The 15,924-nt window shown below is 50.9% G+C and overlaps 1 protein-coding gene across 8 annotated transcripts in view; it reads right to left on the bottom strand.

The window, feature by feature from the left end:
- Positions 1–745: 745 nt before the first annotated feature.
- WIPI2 (WD repeat domain, phosphoinositide interacting 2) overlaps positions 746–15,924 on the bottom strand; it is a 43,763-nt gene continuing 28,584 nt past the window's right edge. For 3 of the 8 annotated variants that reach the window (XM_030796041.1, XM_030796039.1, XM_030796043.1), the window contains 6 exons: positions 11,939–12,009; positions 8,682–8,789; positions 7,230–7,394; positions 6,361–6,468; positions 4,829–4,959; positions 746–3,732 (listed from right to left, as the gene is read on the bottom strand). In XM_030796041.1, the coding sequence (XP_030651901.1) occupies positions 3,620–3,732; positions 4,829–4,959; positions 6,361–6,468; positions 7,230–7,394; positions 8,682–8,789; positions 11,939–12,009 (696 nt within the window). In that variant the 3' untranslated portion in view covers positions 746–3,619. Of the gene's footprint in view, positions 3,733–4,828; positions 4,960–6,360; positions 6,469–7,229; positions 7,395–8,681; positions 8,790–11,938; positions 12,010–12,893; positions 12,981–15,924 lie in introns of all 8 variants that reach the window. The other 5 variants (XM_030796038.1, XM_030796036.1, XM_030796042.1 and 2 more) reach the window with 3 other exon arrangements.

Genomic DNA, 15,924 nt, shown 5'->3' with positions numbered 1-15,924 from the left:
CAACAGGGATGACTCAGGAATGTGTTTTCTGCCACCCCTCGTCCTGTTTCCTTGGCTGAGCTGAGGCCAAAGCACTCCTGGCCTTACATGTGGAGCCCGCTGCTGGTTGTGGAGGCAGGAAGACTCTCTCTCCTCTCCAAATGAAACCGCATGTGGGAAGAGTCACCCAATTATCTCTGTGGCAGGGAACGGCAGCCATGGAGCTCCTGGGTCCCCTGACAGGGGCAGGGCCTGCTGCTCCAGGGCGCTCACCACCTCCCAGACCAGCTCGCACCACCTGCCTGTTAAGCTTGGTGTTAAGAGAAAAGGCGGGGATGAAAGAGACCCACGTGTAACCTCCATGTGAATTACACATTTTTTTTTTTTTTGAGATGGAGTCTTGCTCTGTTGCCCAGGCTGCAGTGCAGTGGCACAATCTCGGCTCACGGCAACCTCCGCCTCCCAGGTTCAAGCGATTCTCCTGCTTCAGCCTCCCAAGTAGCTGGGATTACAGGTATGCACCACCACACCCAGCTAATTTTTGTATTTTTAGTAGAGACAGGGTTTCACCATGTTGGCCAGGCTGGTCTCGAATTCCTGACCTCGAGTGATCTGCCCACCTTGGCCTCCCAAAGTATTGGGATTACGGGCGTGAGCCACCGTGCCCAGCCTCTGAATTACACTTCTTGCCTGTACTGTCACCTCCCTCCCACCTGGCTTATTCAAAAGTCAGAACTGAATAAAAATCGTGTTTAATTGCAGAAGACACATTTATGTTGTAGCGTTTATTGAGTGCCCACCGCCGGCTGGGCACTGAGTTGGGCGTTTGCAGGACACGCAGTCACACACCACCTCACAACAGCCCTGTGAGGTAGGGAGGAGTCCTGCGGAATGGTCCAGAAAACGCAGGCTCCCAGGCGCCCTACCCGCTCCCACAGCTAGGCGGGTGGTACGGCGGGGATTGAAGCAGTTCTTTCTGACTCCGGGTTCCATCCAGCTCTTGGTCCCATTGTTTTAGAGATTACAGAAAGTTTGGTCCCAGAGTCCACTGAGCCCATTCACAACGTTTACAGGTTTTGTTTCCTATCCCCCACCCTCATCGTCCTTTTTGAAGTTTGGAAAAATGTAATTTAAAAATGAGTATGAGTGTACAGTTTGGAGTTTGGCAAATTAGTCCATGTTCTGTTTGGTTCAGGGTCCCTCTCCACCTGGGTCTCTGGTGCAGCAGTAAGAGTTCTAACAGGCAACTCAGCGGCCTCCCTCTGTCCCCGTCACTCCTGGGCATGTCTGAGGCCGCCAGTGAGGCTGGGACTCACGGGTTTGAGCAGAGGAAGAGGAGCTGGTGGCAGTGAAATGGGCAACGGGAAAGTGGAGGCGGGTAACCCTCCACAATGGCTGCTCAGCAAACATAGAAATCCTCTTCATTCTTCTCGACCAAGAATCTGCAGTCCTCCTCCCTCCTCTAGGGCACGCAGCTTAGCCCTGACCCAGGCAAGCACAGGGCTTCCTGTGGTCTGCAGGGAAAGCACCCAGCCAGCCCTGCCAGGGCCACCCGAGGGGGAGTGTGGGCCGAGGGTCACAGGACATCCGAGGCCTCCTCTGCAACTGCCTCATCTTACAGTGCGGGAAGCCGAGGCTGAGCGAGGAAGAGAATTCCCAGCATCTTCCAGTACTACCAATCCCAAAGACGAGACCTGGCAAAGGAGATCTGAGTCTCCAAATCACCACGACAGGCAGGAACCAGAACAAACGATACTTTCACAGAACTGGAAATGCAGCTCACTCTTTGGTGGCAGGAAACCCTAGCTCAGGGTTCCATATCTCTTGTGCACACTTTTCCCCCCCACGAACACTCACTCTAGCCAAAAGTACCTCCCAGGAGATGGAGTGCATGGTCAGGTTCTAGAGAGAGCCCTCTGGCCTTGCACCACAAGACGCAGGTGTGGGTCAAGGCTGCGTGCTGCCGCGGCCCTTCTCATCCCTGCTCAAGCACAGCCTGCTCTGGCCTCAGCGGTCCCCACTGTCTCAGCCTGTGTGACTGGGATCCCATTTCATCAAAGGTCCAGGACAGACATGCAGGTTTTGAAGGAAAAGTTCAATCAGCCCACTTGCACCTCTGCCTAATGCAGATGTGGTGTGTGCCGCACACCAGTGGCTGGGAGGAAGCCGGTATAGTTGAGTCGGACTCCAGCGTCCCCTGCATTTAGGAGTTTGCCAAAAAGCCAACCCAGGAACACTGGGGCATTTCACCGCAGCCGCTCAGCTGAGGGGACAACTCCCCTCCAGCTCTTCGCCCAGTGTGACCATGACAATCATCTGCAAACAGGCGTTCCAGCCTCCCTCGGTTCAAAAACCCGAGCCTGCAAAGGCAGGGTAAATACAGTTTTTGCCTTTTCCCTTCTATCTGTAACTTACACCACTCCAAAGATTCTAAAACCATCTCTCCTGCCATTAACTCCACTGAAATGCCCTCAACAATTTGGCTGCTGGGTGTCTTGGTTTGGAATGCAGAGTCTGAGGTACTTGAGGTTGTTTTAATTCCGTAAATATGAAAAGGGAAGCGAGGCAAATACTGAAGCTTGCAACCACAATCTCTCATCGGTTTGCTGAGGAAATTTTCTAAGATGAAAATAGAAAGGCACATGTCGCCCTGTGAAGGACGTGGCCCATCCGCCTTCTCTCTGTCACTGTCTCCCGCTATGACCTCTCACACAGGTAGGAAGCCCCTGCAGACAGCGGGGCCAGCGAAAGGACAGCTCGGACGGTCACCAGACTTGAATTCTGTGCTTTCCTGGGCATAGGAGTAGCTACAAACTTTCCTTAAAAAAAAAAAAAAAAAAAAAATCACACAGTTTTTCAACAGGAAGAGTAAAGTAGAAGAACAGATCATTTAATTACACAAACAAAATCGCTTTCCTTTGCTCCAGGGAGTCCAGGCAACCTTTCAGGTTCATTTGCTGCCTGAAAGAAAGGTTTTTAGTATCAGAAAGAACCTCGCTCTCCTCCAATATCCACATGGAAAACAAGATCAGAAACAAAAGTCCACCATGGAAGAAATCCCAGAGTGATCCAATTTGGAAAGAATTTAATAAAATAAAACGGAGGGAAAATGGTCCAGGTGGGGCCCTAGGGAGAGAGGACTCTTGCCCCAGCCAAAGTCTGCCCAGCACACCTGGTAGGCAGCCCCTGGGCCTGTCACTGCAGAACTGGCCTCGACAACCAGACCCACTGTGCGCGCCGCCATGCCTTCCTTACACACTCGGCATTATGTACAGATATTAAAAAACCCAACGGCAGGTGGCTGGAAAGTGGCTTCTAGCTCCCCTATGCTGGCTTGGCACGTTCATGCATGCAAAGCGAGGAGGTTTTGTGGGCTTCACCAAACAGTTAATTTTGGCAAAAAGAGAAAACAAACAAACAAAATGCTAAAATTCATAAGCAGGATTTAAAAGCCACTGAAGTGAAAACGATGTATTTCCTCAGCGTTATGGAGTTAGACTACCACTACAATCTTTTTTTTTTTAATAAAGTCTCTGCCATCCTCTCCCCCGACTCAGGTCAAAGTTCATAGCAGCAGTGCACAAAGTCCTCTGTGAAGCCAGTGTTCTCTGCTCCCCGGGTCAGAGGTCACAGGTCAAATTCAGTCAGTCCGAAGAATCATGGGCGGGTGCTCGCTGTCCTCATCCAGGCGCAGGGCGCTGGCCTCGTCCTCCAGGCAGGCACCACCCACAGCACCCAGGTCGTCTGTGTAGGCTGCAAAGAGATGATGAAGTCACCCTTCAAAGGCTGGTGACACACCACAGACCCCATGACACAAACTGAGGACTGTGTTTTGGAAACACTGGTGTATATTTATAAACTGCAGCCTGTATTAAGACGTTCTGGATTCTGATTGCTTTCTAATGAAATCTTTGCAGCCTTAGGCAGCTCGAGATGAAGTCATTTGTTCTCTGACATTCATAAATGTCAAAATGATGCCTGCAGAGTAAACAGGGGCTCCCTAACGGATGGGCCACAAACTCTCTCAAGCTGGTTAAGAGCTCAAAAATAACGCCAGGAAAAAAAATGACACTAGGAGACTCTCAGGGTGGGCTCATGAACCGGAAGCGCCGGTTCACGGATGGGAGTGGCAGCGAGCAGGCACAGCCCCGCGTGGGTGCAAAACCACAGGCTCTCCCACTGGAGTGCGAGTTGGCTTTTTAAGAAGGTGGCCCACATAGCCAAGGCTGTGGCTGGAGGATCTCATGCATGGGTCCTAGTGCTGCCACTGGAGGGGGGCCCGTTGGCCTTATTCCCCTACAGCTTCTGCACTTCACAGGCTCAGCATGAAGGCAGTACTTGATGCAGATTTGCTGAAGGATGAAAAAGGTGGGAGGGAAAAGACCGAGGCGAAACCCTTGGCAGTACTTTTCAGGGTAGCATCTTGGCCGAGAGGTGGCCAGTCTGGGCGCAAGTCACGTGCCCCCAAAGTCAACTGAGCCAGGATGACATCTTCTTTAAAAACGGAGAAAATAGGCCTGGTACGGTGGCTCATGCCTATAATCCCAGCACTGTGGAAGGCTGAGGCGAGAGAATCACTTGAGCCCAGGAGGAGTTTGAGACCACCCTGGGCAACATAGGGAAACCCCATCTCTCCTTTAAAAAAAAAAAAAAAAAAAAAGGAAATGAAACTGAACTCAGCCTTAAGAGGCCTTGGGAACACCCATTCACCAACCTCGCCTATGTCCTCAGAACCAGTCCCCATCTTTCCCAGTGAGGAGCCGGTGGGGTGGCTCCAGAGCCAGCAGGAGGCAGGAGCACTCAGGGCTGTGGGGCTAATTACCTTCCAGGTTTGCGTCACGCCCCTTACCAAGTCTCGTTGGGGATGAAGGCACGTAAGTACCTTTTGCTGCAGCTGTGCCGTATGTCTGAGTGACTAAGGGGCAGTCGTGAGAGGCAGCATCCAAGATCTCATTGGTCGTTTCCAGACTGCCGTCCAGCCTGGAGGGGAGAAAGCGACACAGCTCAGCGTTTCCACACAGGGCGGCCTCGTGGGCAGCACACACTGGCTGCCCTGCGGCAACAGAGCCGACGCGCCACTCACCACACAAGACGCCAGGCATTCATCATGCCGTGGCAACTTTAATCTTGTGTATCTGCACACATTTTTACATGAAGAGTTTTACATGGAAAGTCTAAAGAGGGAGTCTAAAGGCAATATTTCACTTTTACGATGGAAGAACTAATAACAAGGATTCACTATTTACAAAAAAAGTCAGGCTAGCCCGGGTGCAGTGGCTCACGCCTATAATCCCAGCACTTTCGGAGGCTGAGGTGGGCGGATCATGAGGTCAGGAGACAGAGACCATCCTGGCTAACACAGTGAAACCCTGTCTCTACTAAAAATACAAAAAATTAGCAGGGCATGGTGGCATGCACCTGTTGTCCCAGCTACTCGGGAGGCTGAGGCAGGAGAATCACTTGAACCTGGGAGGCAGAGATTGCAGTGAGCCGAGATTGCGCCACTGCACTCCAGCCTGGGTGACAGAGTGAGACTCTATTTCACAAAAAAAAAAAAAAAAGGAAAAAAAAAAAAGCTAGGTGCAGCGGCTCACTCCTGTTAACCCCAACACTTGGGGAGGCCAAGGCAGGAGGCTCACTTGAGCCTAGGAGTTCCAGACCAGCCTGGACAACCTAGCAAGACCCTGCACAAAAAAATAATTAGCTGGATGTGCTGTGTGCCTGTAGTCCCAGCTACTAGGGAGGCTGAGGTGGAAGGATCCCTTGAACACGGGAGGTCAAGGCTGCAGTGAGCTGTGATTGCACCACTGCTCTCCAGCCTCGGCGAGGGTGAGACCCTGTCTCTAAAATAAAAAATTATATGTTGTTAGAACTTTTTGATCATTAAAAAACATGTAAGAAAGAATGAAATTGCATTACTTCCCGATGAACAAATGTTAACTCCCTGTTTTCCAAGAACAAACCTGTACCTCACAGTGAGACAAGAGGCTCTCAACCACGTGCACTGAATTGTGGAGGCCACCACGCTGTGCCTTTCCTTTCCAAATGCGAAACTCCACCCTGCGAAGGAGGGCCTGGCCTTCCAGCACCTCTCCCCCAGCTAAGAACAAATGCGGCTCCCGCCACCCCTTCGTCGCCTCTGTGCCCAGTCCCTGAGGGAGCCCTGACACCGCCAGCTGCAGCCTGGGGCTCCCTGTCCTGCGGCGGCGTCGATTTCACCTGGGAAGGCGAAGCTCCCGACCTGCGCGGCATGGGCCGCCATGCTGGAATCTGCCCCTCTATGTCACTGGTTTGCTAGGAAATAAACAAGCATTCGCCAGGTGCCCTGAAAGCCCCCTGCCAGCGCGGAGCAGCTCTGTGAAGCGGCCGGAGCAGACTCACCGGTGCTGCTTCATCAGGGCGCACTCGCCGCCCTCCTGGGGGTCCAGGTTGTACATGTACAGGTACCCGTCGGCGGCACCCACCAACAAGCGCGGGATCTTCTGAATTCTAGGGAGAATAAAGAGCAGTCACATTCTAGACAACTGTCACAAAAACGGTCTTACTACATGGCAGCCTCACTTTTGGCAGGCGAGGGAAGAGACCCCAGCAAGATGAGCACAAGGGCAGCTACAGGCGTCTGGCACCCCACTGATCTCGGCTCACAGGGCCAAGGCTGCACTCGTGTGCTGAGCCCTGAAGCCCACGGGAGACGAGAGTGGGATGAAACCAGTTTTGTGGCTTCTAGGATTATTATGGGTAGTCGTCGTCAGAGAAGTTTTCCAGGATGCTAGTCAGATAACAAAACTGGAAAATGATGTTTAAAGACGCGCGGAAGCCCAAAGCCCTGCCATCACTGGATGTAATGACAATCTTTCCTGCACACAGCACAGAACCTCCACAGGCCCCGTGTGTGTTCTGAAGCCAGACCCTGGAGCCAGACGGACGCCTGAGACTCGGCAAGTGCGGTTTCTGTGGCCCCAAAGGGTTAACTATGGCACACTCACGAGATTTGACTTAACGTCTTTCATTAATACCGCAGACTGTCCACAAAAACAGAACCGGAGCCCGTGTGGAAATGGACCCCGCACAGAGCGGCAAGCCTAGCGCCTGCCAGGGGGCCTCCCATCCCCGACAACTCTCGATGGACTGTTGGCTCTAAGAAGCTGCTCCTGTTCAGGAGAAGCACGGAAAGGGTCACAAGCCACCAGGACTGGGCCCCTCGGCCTGAGGCACATGGGGTGGGGGACGGAGGCACTGGCTCTACTCACGTGGCTAGCGAGCAGATGTTTTTGTGGCCGCAGAATGGCAGGCGGACCGTGGCGAAGGCTCTGCCCTGGTTGAACATTTCTGTCACTTGGGAAGGCAGGTAGCTGGTGGAGGCCATGAGCACTTTCCCGAAGTACCCGGTCCAGGTGGTGGGCTCCTCTGGGGGTCTGGAAGGAAAGGCCACCAGACACATGAAGCTGCACCCTCCCTGGGGGGACAGCCACCCCCTACTCACACCCCCTACTCAAAGCACAGCTTTGGAGCTGACAGCAAAAGTCTCCATTCTTCACAGGAAAATTAAACAGGGTTGGTTATAAGCACTCAGGGCCCCAGGGGCATCACTGAGCTTCCTCTGGGAGGTGTCGGGGGAGGGGGCGTCATGGAGCTTCCTCTGAGAGGCGTCGGGGGAGGGGGTGCTCAGGCTTCAGGGAGGAGCTGCAGCCTTTGGCCGCGGACAAGACGTGGCAGGTGACCACACATCCCCTTTGCAAGGGTGTGAGGATGTCTAGGGCCTAACTGATGACCCCTGCTAGGTCTCTGTAACAGAAATCTCCAAAAACCTTGAGTATAGACCCCAAAATGTTATTTTCCCATATCCTGTTTGTGTTGCTATTCATCTTTTTTGGGGGGGAGGGCGGGGCATGTTCTATTTGTCTTTTTAAAAATTGTGATGAAATATACATAACAAAATTTATTATTTTTGACCACCTAAAGTATGTTATTGTAATGCTAATCTGAGTGGGATGTTCTTTTTAAAATTTTTAAAGAGAGGCTGGGCACGGTGGCTCAGGGGCAGATCACTTGAGCCCAGGAATTCCAGACCAGCCTGGGCAACATAGCGAAATTCTGTCTCTACAAAATTTTAAAAATTAGCCAGGCATGGTGCATGCCTATAGTCCCAGGTACTCAGGAGGCTGAGGCAGGAGGATCGCTTGAGCCCAGCAGCTAGAGGCTACAATGAACAATAACTGTACCACTGAACTGCAGCCTGGGCAACAGAGTAAGACCCTCTTAAAAGACCCGCCTCATGCTACGTATTAATTGCAATAATAAATTCTTGTGGAAGCTGTCCATGTCTCTGCTTACCCAGGGGCAGATAAGAGACAAGCCATTCACCCTAGTGGGCTGCCTGATCACAAATGCTTTGGTCGTGAGGGGAACCTGAGGAGGGGCCATCTACACTGACTAAAGGATGCCCACCTGGGCCCTCCACGCCCTACGCGAGGCCTCTGTCTATCCTGCGTGCTGCCCGCGGGAGAAGCTCATCTGCTGGGGCCCATCCTCCTCACTGCCACGCCTGGATGCGGAGGTGCTCGCTCCATGGCCAGCTCCAGGGTCTTCACTGGCTAATGATGTCAGAGGGTGGGCGGATCTGTGTTTACCTCTCATCCCGGCAGCAAGAGGGGACAAAGGGCTTTGCATAATTTTTAAAGAAACGTATATTTGCAACTCACTTTTCTTTCACAGTCTCAAGTTTGAAGATGTGCACGGTTTCAGTGTTGCTGGAGGCGGAGAGGAACATGCCGTCCATGCTGAAGGCCAGGGAGCAGATGCTCACGCACCTGGGGAGATGTGCAGGTTGGGGCGGGCCACCGGAGCCAGCAGCTGCCCCAGGGGTTCAACTCAAGTGGCGGAGAAGAGCTCCTGTCACGGGCACACTTGGGCCTGCTGGTTAAATTTTATTCCCCTCCAGCCACCTTCTCAAACATTTTCCTTGAGAGAGGAAAATGTTCGAAAGGAAATACTAAGAACAATTCGTTAACACAGCTGCAACCTTCCAGATGACAAAAGGAATAGGATTTCACTAAACCACTTTTAGCTGAATTAGGATGGATTTATAGTCCTGTGTAAAAGAAAACTCAGTAATTTAAGTTACAGCCATTCTTTCCACACCAGAGAGTAAATCAGCAACCTCAGTAAAGTTTAAGAACAGAGCAAAGGGCCGGGCACAGTGGCTCAAGCTTGTAATCCCAGCACTTTGGGAGGCCGAGGTGGGCCGATCACGAGGTCAAGATACCATCCTGGCCAACACGGTGAAACCCCCCGTCTCTAATAAAATTACAAAAATTAGCTGGCTGTGGTGGCGGGTGCCTGTAGTCCCAGCTACTCGGGAGGCTGAGGCAGGAGAATCGCTTGAACCTGGGAGGCAGAGGTTGCAATAAGCCGAGATCGCACCACTGCACTCCAGCCTGGGCGACAGAATGAGACTCTGTCTCAATTATTTAAAAAAAAAAAAAAAAAAAAAAGAGCAAAACTTTCAACAGGCAAAGTGGCTCAAGTGTGTCTTAAAAATCAATCGGCATCCCAAAGCCACTAAATTCATGTGAATTTCTTCATAACCCTAGAAATACAAGACACTTTTAGCCCTGTCCACAATAGCAAGGGGTTTTCCTGGAGTCAGTGTTGACCGTGTGTATGAATTAGGTATGGGTTATGAATTAGGAATGTTCTCGCCTTAATGCAGCATCCAGCGATGGGGGTGGGGTCAGGGAGGTGCAAATGAAACCACCTTTGTAAAATTATGACTGAGATGGTGAACGAGATCTAACTTCACTGACTCCATCTTGCTTCTCACCTCCAAGCTGTCCTTGTTCATACCTCGGCATAGGCTGAATTAACTTTGGGAGAAAGTTTGCTTATATTTTGCAGACCCTGCACTTGATGGATCCGCTGGCCCCACACAGATCAATGAACTGGCTCATCTGATCTTGTGGCCCCCAGCCAGGAACTGACTGAGCGCAAGAAGACAGCTCCGACTCCCTAAGATTTCATCTCTGACCAATCAGCCCTCCTGGCTCGCTGGCTTCTCCCCACCCAAGTTATCCTTAAAAACTCTGCTCCCTGAATGCTCAGAGAGACTGATTTGAGTAGTAATAAAACTCCAGCCTCCCGCACGGCCGGCTCTGCATGAATTACTTTCTCTACTGCAACTCCCGTCTTGACGAATCGGCTCTGTCTAGGCAGCGGGCAAGGTGAATCCCTTGAGCGGTCACCCAAATATTACATTTGCTACAGGCAAAGGAATGTGAGAAAAATACACGTGGAAGGCACTAGAGATGCATGGAGAAAGGGATTTAACCGAAGGATAAAAAAAAAGCCTCCTCGAGGGCAACACTCGACTTGGACTCCCAGGGTTACAGAAGCCGGCCAGGCCACCAGATCCGCTAGCCCACGCAAGACCCTGGTGGATAAAAGAGATCGGCTCTTCTGAGGATCCGAAAGTGCGGTACTGCTGGAGCCAGGGCAGGGACAGTGAAACAGAATCAGGCTGGGCGGAAGGGCTGGTGCCGGGAGGCCTGCTGAACCAAGGCAGGGGGCCTGGGGCTAACCCTGCAGGACAGAGGTGTGGTGGGAGATGTCAGGTGGGGTGTGATTGGATTATATTTACATTTTTCAAACAGCCTGGGTGAGAGTCTGAAGAACGGCCTGACAGGAATCCAGGGCAACAGCAGAAACCAGGCAAAGCCTGGATCAGGTGGTGTGGCGGGAGGGGCACAGGGTGGGCCCACAGCTGGGAGATCCCTGGAGGCACCATTCAGGTGGAAGGATGCAGGGCCGAGTCCCTCTGGCTTAGGTGCCAGGATGCTGGCGGGGTGGCAAGTGGCACTATTTACCAAGATGGGGAGTGTGAGGGACAAGGGGCCAGGGGCAAACTGGCCTGGGTGGCTTGAGGTGCCCAGTGCCCAGCAGGCAGAAGGAATACGGGCACCTCAAGAAGGAAGCCGGGCTACACATCTAGCCCCAGGATCAGCACACACACAGGCTGTGGGGGTGAGGAAGGGGGTTGGGTGAGGAGCGGCTCCAGGGCAGAAACAGGCACAAGAGGGGAACTGAGCAGAAGCAGCAACACAGGAAAAATCCAGAAAGGTGTGGTGTGAGGAAGACCAAAGGACACGAGGAGGCAGGAGCTGGAGGAGCGGTGACGTTTGGGGATACTGAGGTGCACCTGCTGCACCTGTGGGGATCCCATGAGGAAGGGGGACCAGATGGTGGGAGAGTCCCCGAAAGACAGCCCCTCCTCTTTCAACGGCCACCCTCAGGGAGGGAGGTACTGATCCGAGACGAGGAGCCAGAGACCTGAGGTCGGGTCCTGCCAACCACGGCCATGCGATTCCAAGTGGTCCCTAGAGCTCAGATCTGAGGCACTGGCTCCAGAGCCTGAGGCCTCCCCTGCTCTACTGTCCGACGAGGGAGGGACAGTCCTGCCTCCAAAGCAGGCGCCACAGGAGGCACCTAAGTACAGATGAGAGAAGCTTTGCAGCCTGGAGGGAGGAAGACAAGGGAACTCCAGGCTGCGGCTTCTGGGTTAAAAGAAGGGGCCAACGCCATTTGCTGAGGGTGAAAACGGAGCTGGAGAGCTGGAACAGGTTCTTAGAGCGTGGCCTTTAAAGGGGAGGGTGTGCTACCCATGAGGTTGCCGCACCACACCGTCCCTTAGAGCAGGCTGGGAGCTGCCGGGCACTGGAGGACCCACCTGGTTACTCTCACGCTAGCTGGTGGGATCGCAAACAAAAACCCAGTTTGCTTTTCTGAAAGTGCTCTTGAATTCCCATGACAAGACCGACTCCCAGATCTTACCCGGTGACCCAGCCGGGCTAGAAATGCTCATGTGGAATTCTCCTGGGGGTTCTACTTGTTTGTTCGTAGATAACATAAAACTGAAATCCAAATACAACCTCCAGAATCCATTCTGGACATTCATATACTTTACCTCTTCACTCCTCTCCGAAACTCAAAGAGTTTTTGTCCTTCTGGAATGGAAAATACCCTAATCACGGTCCCCTGTGGAAGGAAAAGAGAAGAATTTGAGCTGAGTTAAAACAGGAATATCCGATCTTTCACAGCAGACTGCAAATGCGCCACACAGCTATCTCCAGGACAGCTCTGCCCTGGGCCACCGAGGAGTTTGGGGTCCCCCAGGGCCCCTTTGAGTATCACTTCCACACTTTTTGCCACGAGCATAGAAAAACACTCCCCTGTTCTATTGTTGACTTAATGTTCAATCTTTTCTTTAAACCTATTTTAATTGACTACTTACTCTTGACACTAACAGTCTTGAGGGCAAAAGTGGCATATCATTCTATTGTTCCGAGTCATCTGAAATTTAAACTATTAAAAATAAAAGCCTGGGCCGGGCGTGGTGGCTCACGCCTGTAATCCCAGCACTTTGGGAGGCCGAGGCGGGCAGATCACCAGAGGTCAGGAGTTTGAGACCAGCCTGACCAACATGGAGAAACTTTGTCTCTACTAAAAATACAAAATTAGCTGGGTGTGGTGGTGCATGCCTGTAATCCCAACTACTCGGGAGGGTGAGGCAGGAGAATCGCTTGAACCCTGGAGGTGGATGCTGCAGCGAGCCGAGGTCAAACCATTGCACTTCAGCTCTGAAGCAGGACTCCGTCTCGGAAAAAAAATAAAAAATAAATAAATAAAAGCCTGGATTTGTGTGTGGCACACGGGCAAGACCTTGTGGTCTGACGAGGCTTCAGACCCCACCAAGGTCTTTTCTGCTACTTTAAATTCAGTTACCGACCAAGAGAGCTGATTAGCTGGAAATCTCAACTACCTTATAAGGAGTCAACCCCAACTCACGAAATGGTAAGATGCACATGAAGAAAATCTTACTAAGACAAAGAACTAAGAATGCAAGGGAGCTCCGCACGTGCCTGCTTTAATGGGAAGTGTCTTGAAGATGCCAACTTCCCCCAGTAAGTTAATATCAGATCTGCAGATGATGAGACAGACATGAACATCTGGGAGAATAAATAGAGAAGCGCCAAGAAAATAGTGAGCAGGACTCTGAATGCTTGAATATTAAAAGAATACTATCAAGTGATATAATGGTATTAAATTAGCACAAAAAGAAATAGACTGATGGAAAGAAAGGCCTTAAAATGGATAGCATTCCAAATCTGCAGGGCAGGAAGAATTATTCAACATTCACCCTCCTACTATACAAATTTTAGGAGGTTCAAACTGTTAAATATAAAAACTGTTAAGAATATCTAGGCTGACGGAAGGTCAAGGTGGGCAGATCTCCTGAGGTCAGGAGTTCGAGACCACCCTGGGCAACATGGTAAAACCCCATCTTTACTAAAATACAAAAAAATTAGCTGGGTGTGGGCCGGGCGCGGTGGCTCACGCCTGTAATCCCAACACTTTGGGAGGCCGAGGTGAGTGGTCAACTGAGGTGAGGAGTTCCAGACCAGCCTGGCCAACATGGTGAAACCCCGTCTCTACTAAAAATACAAAATTAGCCGGGCATGGTGGTGCATGCCTGTAATCCCAGCTACTCAGGAGGCTGAGGCAGGAGAATCGCTTGAACCCAGGAGGCGGAGGTTGCAGTGAGCCGAGATCGCGCCAGTGCACTTGAGCCTGGGCGACACAGCAAGACTCCGCCTCAAAAAAAAAAAAAAAAATTAGCTGGGTGTGGTGGCACGCACCTGTAGTCCCAGCTACTTGGGAGACTGAGGCACAAGAATCTCTTGAGCCCGAGGTGGAGGTTGCAGTGAGCTGAGATCGCGCCATTGCACTCCAGCTTGGGCTACAGATGGACTCTGTCTCAAAAAAAAAGAGAGAAAGAGAGAAAGAAAGAAAGAAAGAAAGGAAGAAAAAGAAAGAAAGACAAGACTATCTAGGCCGAATGCAGTAACTCATGCCTGTAATCCCAGCACTTGGGGAGGCCAAGACAGGAGAAACACTAGAGCCCAGGAGTTCAAGACCAGCACGGGCAACATAGCGAGACCCCATCTCTACAAAAACAAAAAAATCAGCTAAGCCTGATGGTTTGCTCCTGTTGTCCCAGGAGTGGAGGCTGCAGTGAGCCATGATCATGCCACTGCACTATCTCTGTGGTTATAAATAGTAAAAAGTGGCTGGGCGTGGTGGCTCACTCCTGTAATCCCAGCACTTTGGGAGGCCAAGGCGGGTGGATCACGAGGTCAGGAGTTCATGACCAGCCTGGTCAACGTGATTAAACCCTATCTACTCAAAATACAAAGATTAGCTAGGTGTGGTTGTGCGCACTTGTAATCTCAGCTACTCAGGAGGCTGAGGCAGGAGAACTGCTTGAACCCGGGAGGCGGAGGTTGTGGTGAGCTGAGATCACACCACACTGCACTCCAGCCTGGGGGACAGAACAAGACTTCATTTCAAAAAAATAAAAAAAAAAAAGTAAAAAGCAGCAGATGACCTAAAGTGTAGAACACCAAGGAATTGTTTACATAAATTATGGTAAACTCATACAATGGGATAGTATACAGCTATTAGAAATCAGGATATAGGCCAGGCACGGTGGCTCACTCCTGTAATTCTAGCACTTTGGGAGGCTGAGGTAAGTAAATCGCTTCAGCTCAGGAGTTTGAAACCAGCCTGGCCAACACGGTGAAACCCCATCTCCACAAAAATTACAAAAATTAGCCGGGCGTGGTGGCAGGTGCCTGTAGTCCCAGCTACTTGGGAGGCTGAGGTAGGAAGATCACTTAAGCCTGGGAGGTAGAGGTTGCACAGAGCAGAGATTGCACCACTGTACTCCAGCCTGGGCAACAGAGCAAGCAAGACTCTGTCTCAAAAAAAAAAAAAAAAACTGGTACTTGAGACCAGTTGGTTCTCTCTGGATGGAGGGACACAAACTGAGTTTGTAACATTGAGAATTAGAGAATGAACTATTTTCTGCATCCATATACAAAAATAACCACAGCAAAGGTTTTGTCCTCTGCAGCCTAAACTTTTAGATGGAGACATAATTTTTTTGGTGCACATCTACCGTGCAATACTAATTAATTAAGAGTTGCTTTGTTGCCACATGACCGCAAGATTCTTGAAAGCAGGATTAAGTCACAGGCCTCAGTGGGGCCTCAGCACCTGGGACAGAGCAGGGCTGGGAAGGCCTTGCTGCTCTCACTCCACAGATAAGAGGATTCCATGTAAAAGCAATCAAGTTTCCTCTTTATAATCCAGAAAAAAAAAAATTCTATTTTTATGGGCCTTAAAATTCCATCAAGTACTTTTGGGCCTTTATAAGAGCTACTAAAAAAACACAACAGTGAGACTTGATTAGTCAAAGGGTAACAGAATTTCAGGGCCATTTCAAAGGGAAAAGAAAAGGACAAGGTGATATTGGGATAGTCTAGCATAATCAGAATCAAAGTCAGGCCCCTCTGTTGCTGCCCAGCTGGGAAGCCCCGGGCACACCGCTTAACCTGTCTGAGCCCTTGCTATGAAACAGAGAAATGTTTACCTTGCTGAGGGGAAACAAACGAGGTAATGAAGATAAAAGATCCAGGATAATTCATGACACAGAAGTGACCCATAAGCGGTGACATCATTATTACAGAACTCAGGTGTGAGACTGAAGAACAAAGACCCAGGCAGGAAAGCTAAGGAAGTGAGCCGACGTTTTATTGTATCTTCTCTGGTCGATAGTTTGAGGGGAGAGACGGCTTGAAAGGGGAGGTTATTTTAGGATTTCAATGAGAAGCAAAATCATATCCAAATCAAAGTAAAGGTCATCGGTGGGCAATGAAGAGCAGACTGGCATCCAGAGGAGACAACGGAGGTGGGAGAGCAGACGAGACCTCAAGACAGAAGAAGAGAAGACGGAACTTTCAAGAAAAGAGGAACTGAAACGAAGAGAGGCACAGTCCAAGTGAGGAAGAGAACGAGGAGCCTTCAGTCTCCTGGGGGCCAGGGAGCCTC

The sequence above is a fragment of the Nomascus leucogenys genome, chromosome 17 (assembly GCF_006542625.1).
Source record: "Nomascus leucogenys isolate Asia chromosome 17, Asia_NLE_v1, whole genome shotgun sequence".
NCBI classification, from domain to species: Eukaryota; Metazoa; Chordata; class Mammalia; order Primates; family Hylobatidae; genus Nomascus; species Nomascus leucogenys.
Note: the sequence above shows the minus strand (reverse complement) of the source record. Positions and strands in the feature narration are given on the sequence as shown.